This window comes from Rhineura floridana, chromosome 1, assembly GCF_030035675.1.
Source record: "Rhineura floridana isolate rRhiFlo1 chromosome 1, rRhiFlo1.hap2, whole genome shotgun sequence".
Taxonomy (NCBI): Eukaryota; Metazoa; Chordata; class Lepidosauria; order Squamata; family Rhineuridae; genus Rhineura; species Rhineura floridana.
In genome coordinates, this window is record NC_084480.1 from 73,307,107 (window position 1) to 73,323,939 (window position 16,833).

The 16,833-nt window shown below is 40.4% G+C and overlaps 1 protein-coding gene across 1 annotated transcript in view; it reads left to right on the plus strand.

Annotated features, from left to right (window-relative positions):
* Nucleotides 1-2,682: 2,682 nt before the first annotated feature.
* Nucleotides 2,683-16,833, plus strand: part of WDR36 (WD repeat domain 36) — a 59,629-nt gene continuing 45,478 nt past the window's right edge. The window contains exons 1-8 of the mRNA XM_061623858.1: nucleotides 2,683-2,994; nucleotides 6,845-6,872; nucleotides 7,459-7,559; nucleotides 8,789-8,906; nucleotides 9,665-9,797; nucleotides 11,435-11,489; nucleotides 13,372-13,504; nucleotides 14,058-14,233. Coding sequence (XP_061479842.1) covers nucleotides 2,818-2,994; nucleotides 6,845-6,872; nucleotides 7,459-7,559; nucleotides 8,789-8,906; nucleotides 9,665-9,797; nucleotides 11,435-11,489; nucleotides 13,372-13,504; nucleotides 14,058-14,233 — 921 coding nt within the window. The 5' untranslated portion in view covers nucleotides 2,683-2,817. The remainder of the gene's footprint in view (nucleotides 2,995-6,844; nucleotides 6,873-7,458; nucleotides 7,560-8,788; nucleotides 8,907-9,664; nucleotides 9,798-11,434; nucleotides 11,490-13,371; nucleotides 13,505-14,057; nucleotides 14,234-16,833) is intronic.

Below are 16,833 nucleotides of genomic sequence, written 5' to 3' on the forward strand. Positions count from 1 at the left end.
CCAGGAATAAGGAAATTAATGGAGTCAGTCAAACCACTTTGACTGTATTTACTTTTTTAAAACTGGCTTCTTCCCCACTGAAGGCAAAACAAATAAGCCAATCTGCTGGTTAGTTATTATGATTGAACAGTGGAGATCAGCATGCAACAGTGCTATGAATGGATCCCCTGCTTGCATGCCCAAATTCAGTATTGAGGCTAGGCTTATAGTTCTCTAGGCTGAATCAGAAACTCTGAATACAGCATCGAACACTTGAACATCAAGCAATATGTATCCTGGTATAACTGAATGGTTGATCCCTGTCAGTGCTACACACATAGGTGAGGATGTGCCACCTTCTCTATGTTGGTGCACAGTTGGGAATATGCATTCCTATCACCAGTACAGAAACACTATGCACAGTTTTTTGACTCATCATAATATTTTCTTCTTTTTCCAATGGTCAGGCTATGAGTGCTATTGCTTATGTAGCCAAAATGGCACCTCCCATGGTGGCAGGTATCAACAGGCTGGAGGGAACCCTGAGGTTTGTGAAAGTACAAAAAATCTGTAAGGGGGGAAAAACCTAAGACGGGAAACTCCAAACTGTCCAGTGAGAACCAAGTATGCTAAGTGGCCACTGAATGTTGACTTGACTGTTGAGGGTGGAAACAAAATTGGAGTGGGAAAGGAAAGGAGTGTCTGTTATCCTGGATCATACACATGAAGAACGTGGCTTCCCTCCAATAATCCTGGGGACGGCTTTTTCTTCAGTGGTGTAATGCAGCTTCCACTTCCTGGTTATTGATCCAACTGTGCTCACTGGGATATCCAAACACTTGGATATTAGTTTGTACCCTTTTCCTAATCTATGCATTTGCATGGCATCTCGCATTTCTGTAGAATGCTCTTTGGTCTTCATTTTCCTTCAGATCCACAGCCTGACCAATGATCCTTCAACAGTGGGGTTTTTATCCTGACAATGTGACAGCAACTTTAATGGTTCACAGGTGGAGGTCAATGGTAAGAAAAGTGTGTCTTCAATAGGACAATTTCCATCTGTAAACTGGGAGCTTCCACAGCACAGGGGTTAAATACTTATGCAAGCAACATGTTTCAGTTTTTTATGTTTATTACAAACATTTCCCAACATAAAATGAAACCTATGTCACCTTACAATAATTGATTTTGAGTTTTAGTGTTTCCAAATAAAATACCATACTGAACAAAATCAGTGTACCATTTGTAATTCAGTAATATGAGAGCATTGGTCAGACGTCCGATTACTTTTACAAGGCACTGTATGAATGGTTGAGGAGGACTGTAAACAGTGAGGTCAGAAGAAAAAGTAATGCAGAAAAGTACAGATAGTGATAATTACCTTGCAAGCCAGTCATAATCTACACACACACACACACACAAACCCTCTTGTCAGTGGCTATAATGCAGACATCATGAGCTTGGAAAATATGCCATTACCAGAACAGTAGGGACCCTTAGGCTATGTCTGCACCTGTCGGAAGGCAGAGCTGGGGTCCCAATCCCGGGGAGCTGGATCCCGGAGAGTTGGGAGAAGAGTATTCGGATGGATGGCAGAGGGAAGGGGGAGGAACTTCCCCCCTTTGGAGCGAAGACGAAACAGAGGAACTGCCAGTTATAAGGTCGCTTAGCAACGGGGAGCCTGAGCCCTCCCTGGACATTCTCACGCCTCCCCCTCTTTCAGGCTCAGAGCAAGAGGGGGAAGAGGGAGGGCAGCTCACAGCCGAAAAGCGGGGAGGCAGTTTACCATCAGCTCCTCCCCTATCCCCCATCCTGGAATCGGAAACTTCAGAAGAGGAGGGGGTGATGCTTCCCCCCTCACCGCGCACACGCAGACAGCTGAAAAGACAGGAGAGAAGGGGGGGAAGGCGGGCAGTACCTGAGGGGCAGTTAAGGAGGAGCGAAAGATTGCGCGCCCGTTTGGCCCCTTCTTAAAGAACAGGCGGGAAGAAGTCCCTTGCTCTGTCAACTTTCTCCCAATGCCGCAGGACCTGTATCCCTGTATTGATTCATGAGAAAACGCAGTCTTTGTTTGGACATTACCCTAATAAAACACGAATTAACTACAATCGTTGGTCTGGTTCCTGAGTCACATCCTGGGCCTGACAGCACCAAAGTGGTCCTTTGAGAAGGGTGCGGGTGGGAGGACTGGCTACAGATCGAGGACAAAAGTCTTCAGGGAGCTCCTCATATTCTCAAGATAATTTGGGAACAAATGAGGCGGTAAAATGGGATAAAACCCTGTTACGTACTCATAGAGCATTTTTGCCCAGCATCAGAAGGGAGTAGAAAAAGAGGAAGCCCAAACAACAGGAAGACTGATTCCATAAAGAAAGCCACAGACTTGAATTTACAAGATCTGAACAGGGTGGTTTATAACAGATGCTATTGAAGATAGCTGATTCGTACCGTCGCCATAAGTTGTAATCGACTTGAAGACACATAACAACGATCAATGAACTGGGTTGAGCTTTTATTTTAATTAAAGAAAAGAACGGAATAGATGGACTAAATAACCATAAAATATTGTTAATGTAATGTAAAAGCAGTTAAGGTCAAAACATGTGTCTGCAGGGTATCGGGCACAGCACTGTACAGGCACCGGCGTTAAGATTTCTACTACGGCAAGCGGAACTAAAGAGTCAGGCCTGTCATACGGCGAGCCACTTTTACAAGAGCACAAGGGTTAACTAAAAGCGCCGGAAGTAGCAGGAATTTTCGGAATACGCAGAGTCTCCGTCTCGAGCTTTATACAACGTGGTATGGTCGGTGGTGTGTGCCGGTCGCGCAGGAGAGGGGATGTCACTGTCGGGCAACGCCAATGAGGTCGCCCCCACTGGGGGCAGCACGCTCTTCGCGGCCTTCCGCGCGCTTGGTCTTTATTCCAACCATTTGGCGCACGTGCTGCGCTACCACCACCGCCACAGAGAGTTCTACCTGGTCACTGCTGTGGGGAAGAGTTTCCATACTTACAACGTGAGTTCGCTTTGTTCCCGTGCCGCGTAGGCTCGGCCCGACACGCTTGACAACCTGGCGACGGCCGGCGACACCCTTCTGGCTGGGCACGGGGTTCCCTTCGTTTCTTCCGGCTGCGTGCAGAAGGCAGCCTGAATGGGGGTGGGGGGTGGCTTACAATGAGCATGCTGCTCCCCCCGCCTTTAAGTGAGAGGCCGAAGTAGCCGCACGTTCTTTAGAGAAAGGGCAACTGAGGATGGATATCATCATCGTCATCCCGCCCTGCCTCTCTGAAGGAGCCCGGGGCGGCGTGTGATGGATATCATACAGGCTTATAAAATTAGAAGTGGTTTAGGTAGGTAGAGAGGAAATTCTGTTCCTTGTAATACTAGAACTTGTGAATTGATTGGTAATAGGTTCAGGTCATACCTCACACCATTCAGGACAGACTTCACACCATACATAGTTATCATGTGGAACTCGCTGCCACAAAATGTAGTGGTGGCTCCTTGATGGAATTGTGGAAGCAAAGCCTTGAAATAGATTTATAGGGATAATTTTTTATATATATAATGTTTGTATTCTGTGTTTCCTTTAAGGCACACAAGGTGATATGCATAGCTGTCTCCCTCCCCATTTTACCCTCACAACAACCCTGTGAGGTAGATTAAACTAAGTGTCTGGCTCAAGGTCACCCAGTGAGCTTCATGACTGAGTGGGGTGTATGTCCAATGCATTTTGCTTGCTCCAGGGGCAAAAAGATTTTGTTTCACTTATTGTAGTAGTTCCATGGACTTCTTTTAGGTAGGGCGTGGCATGTCCACATCAAATATAAATATTGATTTTTAATTATATTTTTACAGTTTTTATTTCTTAAATTGTTTTTATTGTACTACAATTTGCATTCAAATACAATTAAAAATCATACACCACCTAGTACAGCACGTTGCAATTGCTACAACAGGCAGAAAAATCATTAAGTGGTCTGCCAAGACCCTCAGCAATTTTCAAGTGATCCATGGTGGGAAAAGGTTGGGGACCACTGACTTCCGGGAAGGGTGACTTCGCTTGTGCCTGCTTTTGGGACGGGCTCCCGCCTCAAAAGAAGCTTATTCAGATATAAATCAGTCAGAACATTTTTTTTTTGACTGATGAAATTTCTCCCGGGCAGGGAGAAATGTAGAGATCAACCTCAAAAGCCTGTTTTTGTTGGGAGGACTGGATTTCATTAATTTATGAGATAAGGTCCAGCCAACAATGCCGGACGGACTTCCGAACAAGCTCTATCTGTTTAAGCGATACGTTTATCTTTTCTTTAAAGAGAGAACGGACTAACAGGCAAGCACCCTTCTTTCTATTATTTTTTTTACTTGGTTTAAATTGTTGCAGCAAAAGGAGATTTGTCAGATTGATCGGCTTTGGACAACTTCTGGGTGAGCTATAACTCTTCTCTGTTATTCACAAAATTAACAGCTTATCTCTGTTTCTGTCGCAAAAAGCTGTCCTGGAAGTGCATTCTAAAGATATAAACAGAAGAGGGATTTCTATTCCTGATTTCTATTCCGAGGAATATTATATTGTCTGGGACTATTCTCTTTTTGGTCTATTTTATTTTGACGAATCTGCTTCTTCACGACGCCACTAACTGTTTTGATGCTGGGAACTAAATTTGTTTTGCATTCTTGAACATAGAGAGATAAGGCAGGCTGCTCTGTTTATACTGTGATTTATTATTTATTTAATTACATTTCTAGACCGCCCTATAGCAGAAAGCTTGATGTCATCAAGCCTGGAATATTAACCCAATTGTTGCTGAAATAAGAAGTGGTTCTTCTTTATTTTTGTTTTGCTTTGTTTTCGTGGTTTTAAAAATGGCAATCAAGAAAGTGGCTGAGAATCTGGAAGTAACTATGTTTCAGAAAATAATGGATGAGATTGAGATAACGAAACAAACCCTGCGACAGGGTAGTAAGGAGTTGAAAATTGAACTGAGCAAAATGACGCAGGAGCTTAAAGAAATAGGGGATCCTGTGAGAGAGGAGAATGAGATCAGAGATGAGAAAAGAAAAAATAAAGGGAAGATACAAGCCCTGGAGATTGGAACAAATGTGGAATTGGAAAAAGATCTGGAGTTTATGGATTTTAGAAATAAAATCTACTGTTTGGAATTTAACGTTATCTCTGAAGAAATTAATGAAGATATTAGAGATAAAGTTATCAATGGCTTGGATAATCTTTTGGACTGGAATGACGTGAGGGAGTTTGATATAGAGAAAATCTATGGAATTAACTGCAGCCATGTGACAATGGAAAAACTCTCAAGAGATGAGCCAGTGCATTTTGTAAAAAAGAAGAACAGAGATATGACTTTACAACAGTATTTCAGCAACTTATTCAGAATGGATGGCAAGAAAATATTTGGGATAGAGGAAATTCCCATCAGACTCTTATTATATGACTATGGCTGCGACGGCAAGATTGTTGTGGAGTGCTGATGATGGAAGATTGGACGCTGGGGTTGCTGGACTGGGCAGGACTGTTGAAGATGGAAGATGGAACTAATAGGGATAGTGGAATAATGGCTATTGAGGTTATTGAACCTAGCAGATTTTGATGAGATGGATTAATCGAAATGTTTATTTGGACTATGGTTATGACAATAAGATTATTATAATTATTAACGAGATGGATTAATCGACATGTTTATTTGGAGAAAAATTGATAGATATATTTCTTAAAGAATTGAAACCTCTCTTTGACTTTTTATGGAAAGAATAAAGTAATGTTTATGAGATTTGATGATTAATTAAGATAACTGCTGGAGGAAAGTGATTTTATAATATGATTTAAGAGACAGGATTGTTATATATTGTAGACCTATAACTGATTTGATCTGTGACAAATGGGAAGTCAATATTTTATTTTTTTTGGTTTAATTATTTTTGTTTTGTTTTGTTTTTTGTCTTTGAATGTTTTATGATTTTGTTTTGTATGTTTTATGAAAATTTGAATAAAAATTATTGTAAAAAAAAAAAAGGAAAAGGTTGGGGACCACTGTAGTAATTCATTCAAAGCATGTTGTTTAGTGAACAAAATCATAAAGGAGAGAGGTGTGTCAGTGTTGTTAGCGATTACAGCTAAATGGAACCTACCTATTTAGAGGCTGTATACTTCTTAATATCAGATGCTGAGGAAAACAAGGTCTGTTGCATCGTGCCATTCTTCTGAGATTCCTAGAGATTGCCCTTTGTTGGAAGCAAAATGTTAAACTAAGTAGGCAGGGTCTTTCATGAATGATGACATTTTGATTTGATAGCTATAATTTCTAAACGAAGAGGAAGGAGTGGGTAAGGGGACATAGTGCATCATTGATTAAGATCAAGAGAAATTTAACTTGGAGCTAAATGAAATAATATCCTCTTGTGTATCACCAAAGACAGTCCTCATTTTCACATCCTTTCCAAAATGAGTAGGACGTGTTGTTGCATAATACTATTAAAATGTTTTCATTTTTACTTGGAGCTAAATGAAATAATGTCTGTCACCCAAGATAACCCCCATTTTCACATCCTTTCCAAAATGAGTGGGACTTGTGTTGATGCAAATGTTTTCCAGTTGTGATCTGTGCAACCAAGAATTGATCTGAAAGATCTTCAGTTGAGTTTCATTGAAATAAATGGGTGTTTTGCCATTGATTTTAACAAGAGGTCAATTTCATTGCTATTGTGACTCCTTCCTAATTATGGCAGTTCTTTGCTGAATAACTATGCCAGTCTTCCAAGTACATTAGTCTCTTTATATAGAATCATTTATAGGTTGTCTAATAATTGTAATATTAAGCTGTCTTCTAAAAAGCTTATTTGTATTGCAGGTGAAGAAACTAGGCATAGCTGCTGTTAGTAAGTATATGGTTTTACTTATATTCAATTATTGTGAAATTGTTTATTTTTTCTGTGCACATTTTAAGTTACAGCTAATACTGTTTATGTACAAAAAGCCTTGTAAAAGTTGTAAAATCTACTGAAAATGGTGTGCATTGTACCCAAGGCTGGCCAAGTTAATTTGACCCTGAGACAGAAAATCTCTCAAGTGACTCTTGCTGAGAGCACTAATAATAAATTTAAAAGTAGCAACTTAACTGCCTTTCCACCATGAAACCCAAACCAGCTGCCTGAGGTAGCTGCCTGTAATGGTAGACGTGACCCTGTAGGAACTTACATCGGAGTAAATGTGCACAGGGTTGTGCTGTAAGTCCTGTTGATATTAGCAGAACATCCACATGGGTGTGCCTTCTAGTCAGTCTTACTAATAGAGCATTTATTTTAGTTCTAAACATGCTGCTACATTTGTGTGTATATATATTCTGTAGAAACAATTGATATTTGATAGACGGCAATGTTGAGGAATATTTTCAATATGTCAGGTGTCTTTTTTGTTATGTGCACCTGATAGAGCTTGCTGCTTTTTGTTTTCTTTACCTTACAGGCAATGCTTTGCCACAGAATATTACATGTTTGGCAGCTGACAGAATGTTGGTCTTTGCATCTTGTGGCAGTCTTCTCCATGCTTTTGCTCGGAACAAAGAGGTTTGTATCATTATGAAACAATGTGCACTGACTTGTATCTGATCCTAAAAGTATTTAGGCTGCGATTCTATACCCACTTACCTGAGAGTAGTTACAGTCCACTGAATTCAATAGAACTTTCTTTTGTAAGCAAGTTTGTAAAGGGCCTTTTTCCTTTTTTATAAGTAAATATTTTTTCGACTTCATATGCAAATTGGGAGGAAGATTAGAGTACTCATTTAACAGATAAAATATTATACATTTAACAAGAAAAGAAAAAGGGGAAGTCACGCCTTTGAAGATGGTCCAAAGACTGCACCTAGTGCAGAATATAGCTGCTAGATTGGTAAGTGGACAACCTAATGGGACCGCATATCCTGAAAGCACTGCACTGGCTGCCAGGGAACTACGAGGCCCAGTTCAAAGTGTTGGTACTAGTGTACAAAACCTTAAATAGCTTTGGACCCAAGTTCCTAAAAGAGCACCTTCCCAGGGATCGCCCCTCTTGGTTCCTGTCATTGGCATGGAGAGCCCTATTGGCTTTGCCACCAATGGCCAATTGGTATCGACCTATGACAGGGCCTACCCAGTGTCAGTTTCCTGTTTGTGGAATGCCCTACCGGGTGAGGTGCCTCTGCCTCCCTCATTATTAACTTTCAGGAGGAATTTAAACCTATACCTGTTTTGTAGACATTTGGTGGCAGAAAGATACTGTTCCTAGCAAACTTGAAATTATTAGCTGTGAAAGTATATGACTGTTTTTAGATGTGTTTTTATTTTATTTTTAGTAGTGTCGTTTTATCACTTTCGTGTTGCTGGTGTGGGCTACTTAGGAAAGAAGGGCAGGATATAAGTTTATTTTATTAAATAAATATAGAAGGAAAGCCAAACACATAGTTACAGATATAGTCTATATCTACAATCCACATAATTAAGAAACTTAAAACCTAACAAGTAACTGCTATCCTTCCAATTTGTGCTCACCAAATGTCTCCAAATGTGCATTTGTATTCAACCTTTACACCTAATCAATGTTGGGGAATCTGTGCCGCCCCCCCCCAGAAGTTGCTGGATTATAACTCTTTTCATCCCTGACCATTGGCTGTGCTAGCTGGGACTGATCGGATTTGGAGCAACAACATCTGGAGGGCTACAGGTTTCCTGTCTGCACTAACTGGTGCTCGAGGCAACTATTGTCCAAATATGATTTTATACTTCTAATGACATAACTAAGACATTTTGAATTACAGGTGGTTCACACTTACAAAGGTCACAAAGCAGATGTTCATCTTGTGCTGCCATTTGGGGATCATGTGATTTCTGTTGATAGCGATAACATTGTTATTATTTGGGATGTAGAGTCAGAAGGTAAGACTTGACCCTTGTTAAAATAATAACTATTTGGTGAACTAAAAACATTAAACATATCTGTAGTGGGAAAATGTCCAAAACAGTCAGTGAGTGTTACTTTTAAAGAAAACTTCTGTAAACTTCTTTTTCGGTGGTCTCTTACTCCAGTTAGACTAAATCAAATATATTCAATATCTAGCAATATATGCTGGAGATGTAGAGCTGTGCATGCAGAAATGCTGCATGTATTTTGGTCATGTCCAAAAATAAAAACCCCAAATAAAATCCTTTGGGGCAGCTGTACTAATGGAGATAGAAAGCATTACTGGTTACACTTTACCAATAAATCCATTAATACTACTTTGGGGATATATAAGAGATTATATTAACAGAAGACAGAGAAATGGTAAATTACCTTTTGACAGTCGCTTAACTGACAAATTACCCATCATTGGAAGAATATAAATTCCCCAACATTGAACAACTGGATAGTATGTACTGGTCTAATAAAATACAGGAGAAGATGGAGCTGCATATACTGTTAGGAATACTGCAATAAGTCGCATCTCTTCCTTTTTTTGTTGTTGTGTCATTGTTATATATTTAAATGATTAAATATTAAGCGTGTATTTTGTTTATACTGTTTTTAATGTATATTTAGTTGGTCTGTGTATGTACTCGCATCTTACTGGCATTGTAAGTAAGAAATTAATTAATTTATTAAAAGAACTTATTAGCTCCCATGTCCGCTACAAATACTATTCTTTGTCCTGCAGAAGAATACTTGCAGATGAATTTTGATAAGACGGTGTTTGCAGTTTCTGCAATTATGCACCCAAGTACCTACTTGAATAAAATTCTTCTCGGTAGTGAGCAAGGAAATCTACAGTTGTGGAATGTAAAATCCAAGTAAGAATGTTTATTTCGTTTGTTCCAGCCCCACCCCCAGACCTAAATTGTGAACTTATTGGCCTGGTTAGCAGTTACTTATTCTCATAAGATGTAGGATTGAATGAGTGCAGATTGCTGATGGATTTGGGGTAGGCAATTTATCAGCATTGCTTGATTTTGACAGGCTAATTATCAATGTGTAGTCATAAATGAAACAATTAACAATCTTGAGGAAACAGAAGGTGACCTTAAAACTGTAGAAAGATATTCATATATTTTTGACTGGTTATAAGTTAACTGGCTGTCTGAAGTTATTTAACAGATTGACTGCTTTTGGTTCTCAAACTGAAGGGCTTGTATAGCAACCAGCTGCTCTTCAAATTACTCTGAACCAAGCATGTGTTTTTTTCTTAATTATGTTTATGTTTTTAAGTCTAGGGAAGGGTTGGATAGTTTTTTATTTAAAAAGATGGGCCAAAGACATGAGCACTATTTCCCTTGTTTAATTTTCTTTGAATGGGACTTGCACAGTGCACCTATTAGTGACATTGTTGAGTAACCTTTGTGGTGGATGTGCATAAGGGCAGTGGCTTGAACCCTGACAACTGCAAGCAGAATGAATCACCACAACTTTTCTGTCTCCTCTTCCCGGTTGCCAGGCCCCTGCCAAAAAGAAACTCTTGGGAATGCTATGCAGTAGGATGGCATCAGGGTGCTGGGGAGGTGGGAATGGGCAAAATTAGCTAGAGGCACCTTGCATGAGTGTAGCTTTCTCCTGCTTCTAATTCTCAGGGGCCTGAGCTAATGCTAGTAGTATTTCTTTTTTCTAATTAATCACATCTACTAATAGAGGGTGTCTTCATAGAATGTTAATCAGGAAAATAGTTGTAAAGCTTCTAAAAGAACTCTCCCTTCCCCCAGCCTTTCAACAGGTTGCACTTCTAGTTTTTAAACTGACTGCTGTGAGGAGAACGGCCTGAGCTGCTATACGTAATGGTTGTGGTGATCGTTTGGTTTGTCCTTTCATTATCTTCTCACTCACTGAAGGAGACTGATCCAAAGCATCCCCACTCCCGTTTCATCTATGGAACAGGGCTTCATGCTGTTCCTTTGGGTGGTGTTCCCTAGCTTTGTAGTTTACATCCTGCTTCACCAAATTAACAGGGCTGTCTTGCAACTCCTAGAAGTTGTGAGTTTCAGCATTTGAACCCTTATTCTTTCTTTGATGAGCATAGCAGATGGTGATACTTTCAAGAAATATGGCTTTTCTTTTACCTCTAAGATGTTGTTAAAATAAAGGAAGCGAAAACAGAAGCTAGATGTCACCCCAGAAAAAGATGAGCCAAGGTGGTCATTCTCCATGGATTCCATCAGGTGGAATGGCTTGAGATCCCCTTATAGGGTGGTTGTCAGCCACTGTAGGAAGAGTGGAGATGAAGGCATATTTAGGTTGCATCTCAGCATTCAAGCTTGGGCAGCTGAGACTGAGAAGCTAAATTCAACCGATGCAGTATCTGTTCACTGTTAATTATATGACACTTCATGCCCTGATGTTTTAAGAACTTTTTCTGAAAATGCTGTTTTTGCTTAACATCCTTTTTGGTGGAATTTTATTTCATGACATTAAATTTCACTAACTTTTTTTTTCTCCCCAGCAAACTTTTATATACATTTCCAGGGTGGGGTACAGGAGTGACAGTCCTTCAACAGGTAAGTGTTATTTATGAAATGTGAACATACAGAGGACTAGATCCAGAGATCTGTCTGCAGAAGGTGGTGAGCAAAAGATGACTTTCCTGATGCCTCCTTACTGGTAGCCTGCCCTTCAGAAAAGGCTTGCCCCAGGGTTGAGGGACCCTGCTGAATGGCATAGGCTGAGGGGAAAGATAATTGAAAATCACGTGGAGGTACCTTCTGTGAATGAGAGCGCTGTTTACCTTCTGCAGACCAATTTCTGGTTCCAACCAGCAACAATTATATGTTGTAATTGTTGCTGCAGTTTTACTCATCTAGAAGTAAGTTCTATTACAACTTAATGGGATTTTTATGAATGAAATATGTGTGGGTTAAACTGTGGTCCACAAATCACGCGTTCTTAAGATGCAATAAACTTGTACCTATCTGATACTGTAGTCAGCTGGTGTAGGTTTAATTTTTATGTGTTTTTTATTGTATTGGATAGTAATTGTAAATGGCTTTGATATTTTTCATGAAATAGTAGCATATGAACATTTTAAAAAATAAATACAGCTGTAAGCAGGAGGAACCTGACCACAAAATAGTTCATTGCTTGTGCTCTGCTTCTAAACACGTTTATTTGGAAATACTTAGAATGGTGTCAATAACCCAAACGATATGCAGGTAGGTTTTGGCCTTAAAGCTATAACCCTAAGCACACTTATTGGAAGTAAGTCCTCTTGAAGTCAGTTCTAAATATGTACACCTGAAGCATTTATTAAATCCAGAAATCCACATTTGTATGGAAGAGTTGTTATTAAAATGTCAAACATACAATGCGTGTTGTGAGTCTGGAGTTATGTATCCCGTTGTGCAATTAGACATTTGATATGAAAAACTGCCTGTGTTACCATAAAGTTAACACAAGCCTGTCTGAAAGGCTTTCCAGGCGTTGGAAGCTGGGGTTTAGTGTCAGTACAGTGAATTCTATGGCCTGTTATAATCAAAGTATGCTTTAAATTAAAGATAGAGGGTTCAAACCTGTGAACCATAAGGAGATTTTTGCTCAGGGAACGGGGCTTTCCTGCCACCTCCTTCCTGCTGCAGTCTCCTGCACCTCTGAATAGTTGCTCCTTAGGGTTGGAAGGACCCCCGAATGGGATTTGATTCAATGCAGGGGGCTGTAGTTGGGAGGGGGAGTCAGATGAAATCAGGAACACCTCTTCTCCCTCCCCACTTGGAGTGCAGAGTACTTGCACAGAACACCATTGAATCCAAGCCAGTGTTTGCTAAAGATATATTATGCTACGGCTTCCACAACCTCTTTTGTCCTGGCTTCAGATGGTGGAACATATTCCAAATAAAGGTATAAATGGTTGCAAAAATGTGTAGAACTTATTCATTTGCTTTTCCTCCACAATGACATTTTGATTAAAGCTAACCAAATTTATTGTATCACCTAAAGTCTCAGACAGCCTCTTCTATGGAGGTTGAAAGAAACTGGCAGTGTTTTGGGGTTGGCTTCTCTCACATAATTTGAACTCTCCAGAGGCTCCTTCTACTGTTGAGGAACCATTTTGGACTTAGTAAAACATGAATGGAAAAATACTTAATTTAACAATGATTACATATATCTCTTTCTATTCAATATGCAATGATATAATAAAAGTGCATTTCAGTAATCAAGCTTCGAAATGGGGAAAAACATCAAGTTATCCTTATCTAAGAAGTAGCAAAGCCTCATTGAAATGAACTCAGATGCTTCTGCAGAATTTTATGGTTTCATTAGGGCACATTAGTGTGTGCCCAGAAAAAGTTTCTAATGGATCGTACCACACATTCTTAATAGGATGTTCATGCAATCTTGTAAAATCTAAAAAGTTGCTTCTGTTTCATAATATCACTTTCTTTGCAGGCACCAGCTGTGGATGTTATTGCAGTAGGCCTTGTGTCTGGCCATATCATAGTGCACAATATTAAATTTGATGAAATACTGATGAAATTTCAACAAGACTGGGGTCCCATAACAGCAATATCATTCCGTACAGGTACACTTCAGGATTTACTAAAAAACTAGTGACAACTGGAAAATGTTCAAGTAAGATATATTGTCAGCTGGACCCCAAATGTGAGTTAAAACCTCAAGAGGAAATACAAATTTAGGTATAAATTCCTTTGTCAATTGTTGCAAGTCATCATTAGCCCAGGACTAGCATGTATAAGTTATTGTTTTGGCATGATTGATACTGTAGTTGCATTCAGACAGTCCCCCAAAGCATGGCTTGAAGGATCATGAATGAGCTTCAGTGTTCTCCCCTTGTGTGTACAGCTTTTATGGATAATTTTCTGGTCTTATCAAATGGTGGTTAAGTCTGAACCGAACAATTGTGGCTTTAGTGAGCCCTCCAGAATAGGATAGGCCCTTTCTTACTTCGTTTCTCTGGATGTGTTCTGCATCACCTCAATCTATTTTAATGTTAGCTGGCTTTTCCATTTTTAGCAAATCTTGTTTGTCTACATTAACGCTTCAATCTCGCTTATGTTGATTTTAGGTATGAAATCTGTATTTCTGTTTGCTTTGTTTTTTCCTTATGTGATCAGATGGACATCCAGTTATGGCTGCTGGAAGTCCTGTTGGGCATATTGGGTTGTGGGATCTAGAAGAAAAGAAACTTCAGGGCCAGATGAGAGATGCCCATTCCACAGCAGTTTCGGGTATGTCATTTGTCCAAGGAGAGCCACTTCTTATTACCAATGGCTCGGATAATGCTATAAGGGTAGGTTGCATGGCTTTATTATTTCTTTTCCAAAATCGTCTCCCCGCCCCCCAAAAGACCACACTGATGATCCTAAGATGATTAATGCATAATGCACCGAGGAATACAATGAATATCCATTATTTTCTCTGGAACAAAAATCACATATTCGCAATTGTGCAAAACTGTCCCAATTGTTAAGTATCTTAACAATTTTATGATGCCTCTATAAATATCTTGTTGTACAAGTTGTTGCATAGTTAAGTTTCATCCATTGATAAACCTCAGGCAATCTGCACAGAACTGTGAATGGGAAGATATAATGATCACAAATAAGCTAGTCAGGGTTTTGAATGCACGATCATGTACAGTTAAGTCTCTTCTTCCCTTCCTATCCCCCCCATCTGGAGCAGTCTTTCTACAGCTTTTATTTTTTTATTATTATTTTAATAAGGAATCTTATGTGCACATTTGTGTTTTTGTAGAAAACTTTTAAAAATCACGGTGATTTTAAATTAACAGAACATTGCACACTTACGGTTAAGATCCAAACATTAGAAAACCTTCCTTTGCAAAAATCACATATTGTAAAACATGCCGTGTTATCTTTCTAACAGGGTAGAGATGTTTGAAAAGATAGTGGAGAAGGTTTTGTACATCCTTGAATGCAAGTGATGAATGTTGCTGCATACAAAGCTTTTGTGTATCACTATTTTTTACTTTTTATTATACAGTAGCTGTATACTATAATCAGCATCCTGAGAAGAATCCTGAGAAGTGTAGTTTGTGAAGCATGCTGACAGGAGACTCCTATTCCCCAGACAGAGCTCCAGTGTTCAGAGTGGTTTAACAGTCAGCCTCTCTGATTGAAGCTCTGTGAGGGGAACAAGGCATCTCCTAGCAACTCTTAGCACCTTTCACTAACTACACTTACCAGGATTCTTTGGGAGAAGCCATGACTGTCTAAAGTGAAATAATAGTCTGATGTGCATGTGGCCAGGGACAGCTTTGGTTTAAATTTAGGTGGGAGGCTACATGTGCCTGCTGTAGAATACAAAGGTGGGGGAAACCCTGAAAAAGAATGACACTGTTCACAGTGTTTTCCTTTTGGAAAAGAAACGGGCTTCCCCTCTGCCCAGTGCCCCCCCACCCAATCTGCTCCCCTCCCCTTCCTGCCCTTCTCCTCCCTCCACCTTTCCCCCAGGTCAGTTTCACCTATCCTAAGCATAATTGCACAGGAGTAAATCCTAATGAACTCAAAAAGCATGCAAATGATCTGCCCTCCTCTCCCCCCTCTTGCCCCTTCTCTCTCCCTTCCTTCACCCTTCCCTTCCCCTTCCCCATGAAGCTGAATTGGTGACCTTAGGCCAGTCACTGTCTCTCAGCCTCAGAGGAAGGCAATGGTAAACCACCTCTGAGTACCGCTTATCGCGAAAACCCTATTCATAGGGTTGCCATAAGTCGGAATTGGCTTCAAAGCAGTCCATTTCATTTTCTAGCATGATTGCACTGGAGTGAATCCCATTGAACTCAATAAGTATGCAAATGACCAAACCTAATCTCCCCTCCTCCTCTCCCCCATCACCTCCATTTTGCCCCTCCCCTTCCAATCCCCTCCTTCCCCCTCCCCCTCCTTCTGCTCCCCTCTCACTCTGCTCCCCTCTCCCTCTTCCTTCTGTCTACTCTCCCCTCCTCCCCCTTGGTCAGTTTTACCTATCCTAAGCATGGTTGCACAGGAGTAAATCCCACTGAACTCAATAAGCATGCAAATGAGTAGACATGCCTTTCCCCTGCTTCTCCTCTCCCTTCCTTCTTCCTCTCCTCCCTCTTCCTTCTTCCTCCTCCCCTGCCCACTCCAGGCTTCGCTCCCTATGGTCAGTTTTACCTATCCTAAGCATGACTGCACAGGACAAACTCAATAAACATGCAAATGATCAACCCTACCGTCCTCCTCCCCCTCCTGCCTCCTCTCCTCCCCATCCCCGGTGGTCAGTTTCACCTATCCTAAGCATGATTACAGGGGTGTAAATCACTGAACTCAGTAACCATCCAAATGATCAATCGATTCTCCACAAACTTGCACAGGATCTTATTTCTTGCCTCCTGGACTAAAAAGCAGGGTAATTCACTAATAGGTAAAAAAACCTTGCGGTTTAAGAATGTCCCTATGGCCAACAGATATTTCTACCAAACTTTAGAAAGCCGGGAAATCGGGCAGCTATAGTGAATGCACCAAGGGAGCAGCAGACCTGACCTCCTCTCTGAGATATTGTACTGCCTACACATTTGTCAAAATGCAAACACAATTTGGTTGGTCTTTCACAGTCCAATCCACTTCCTGTGTATCTTGGAAGAATTTAGTAATGTGCCTCTGAGCGTATGGTGAGTGTTGGCAACACCTGCAGTCAGCCCAAATAGCAGAAACAAGACATGTGCTATATGATCTTGTTTTAGCAGGGAGGAAGCAACTATATTAAAACAGTTAATATCATTCAGATAGTGTCCTGCCCAGAGTGCGAGTTACAAAACAGGCGAGACTGGAATTAATTCCTGTTTTATTAGAGTAACATCAAAGGCAATGCGTTTCATAGACTTAGCTATGCTAACTCACTACAGTCCCT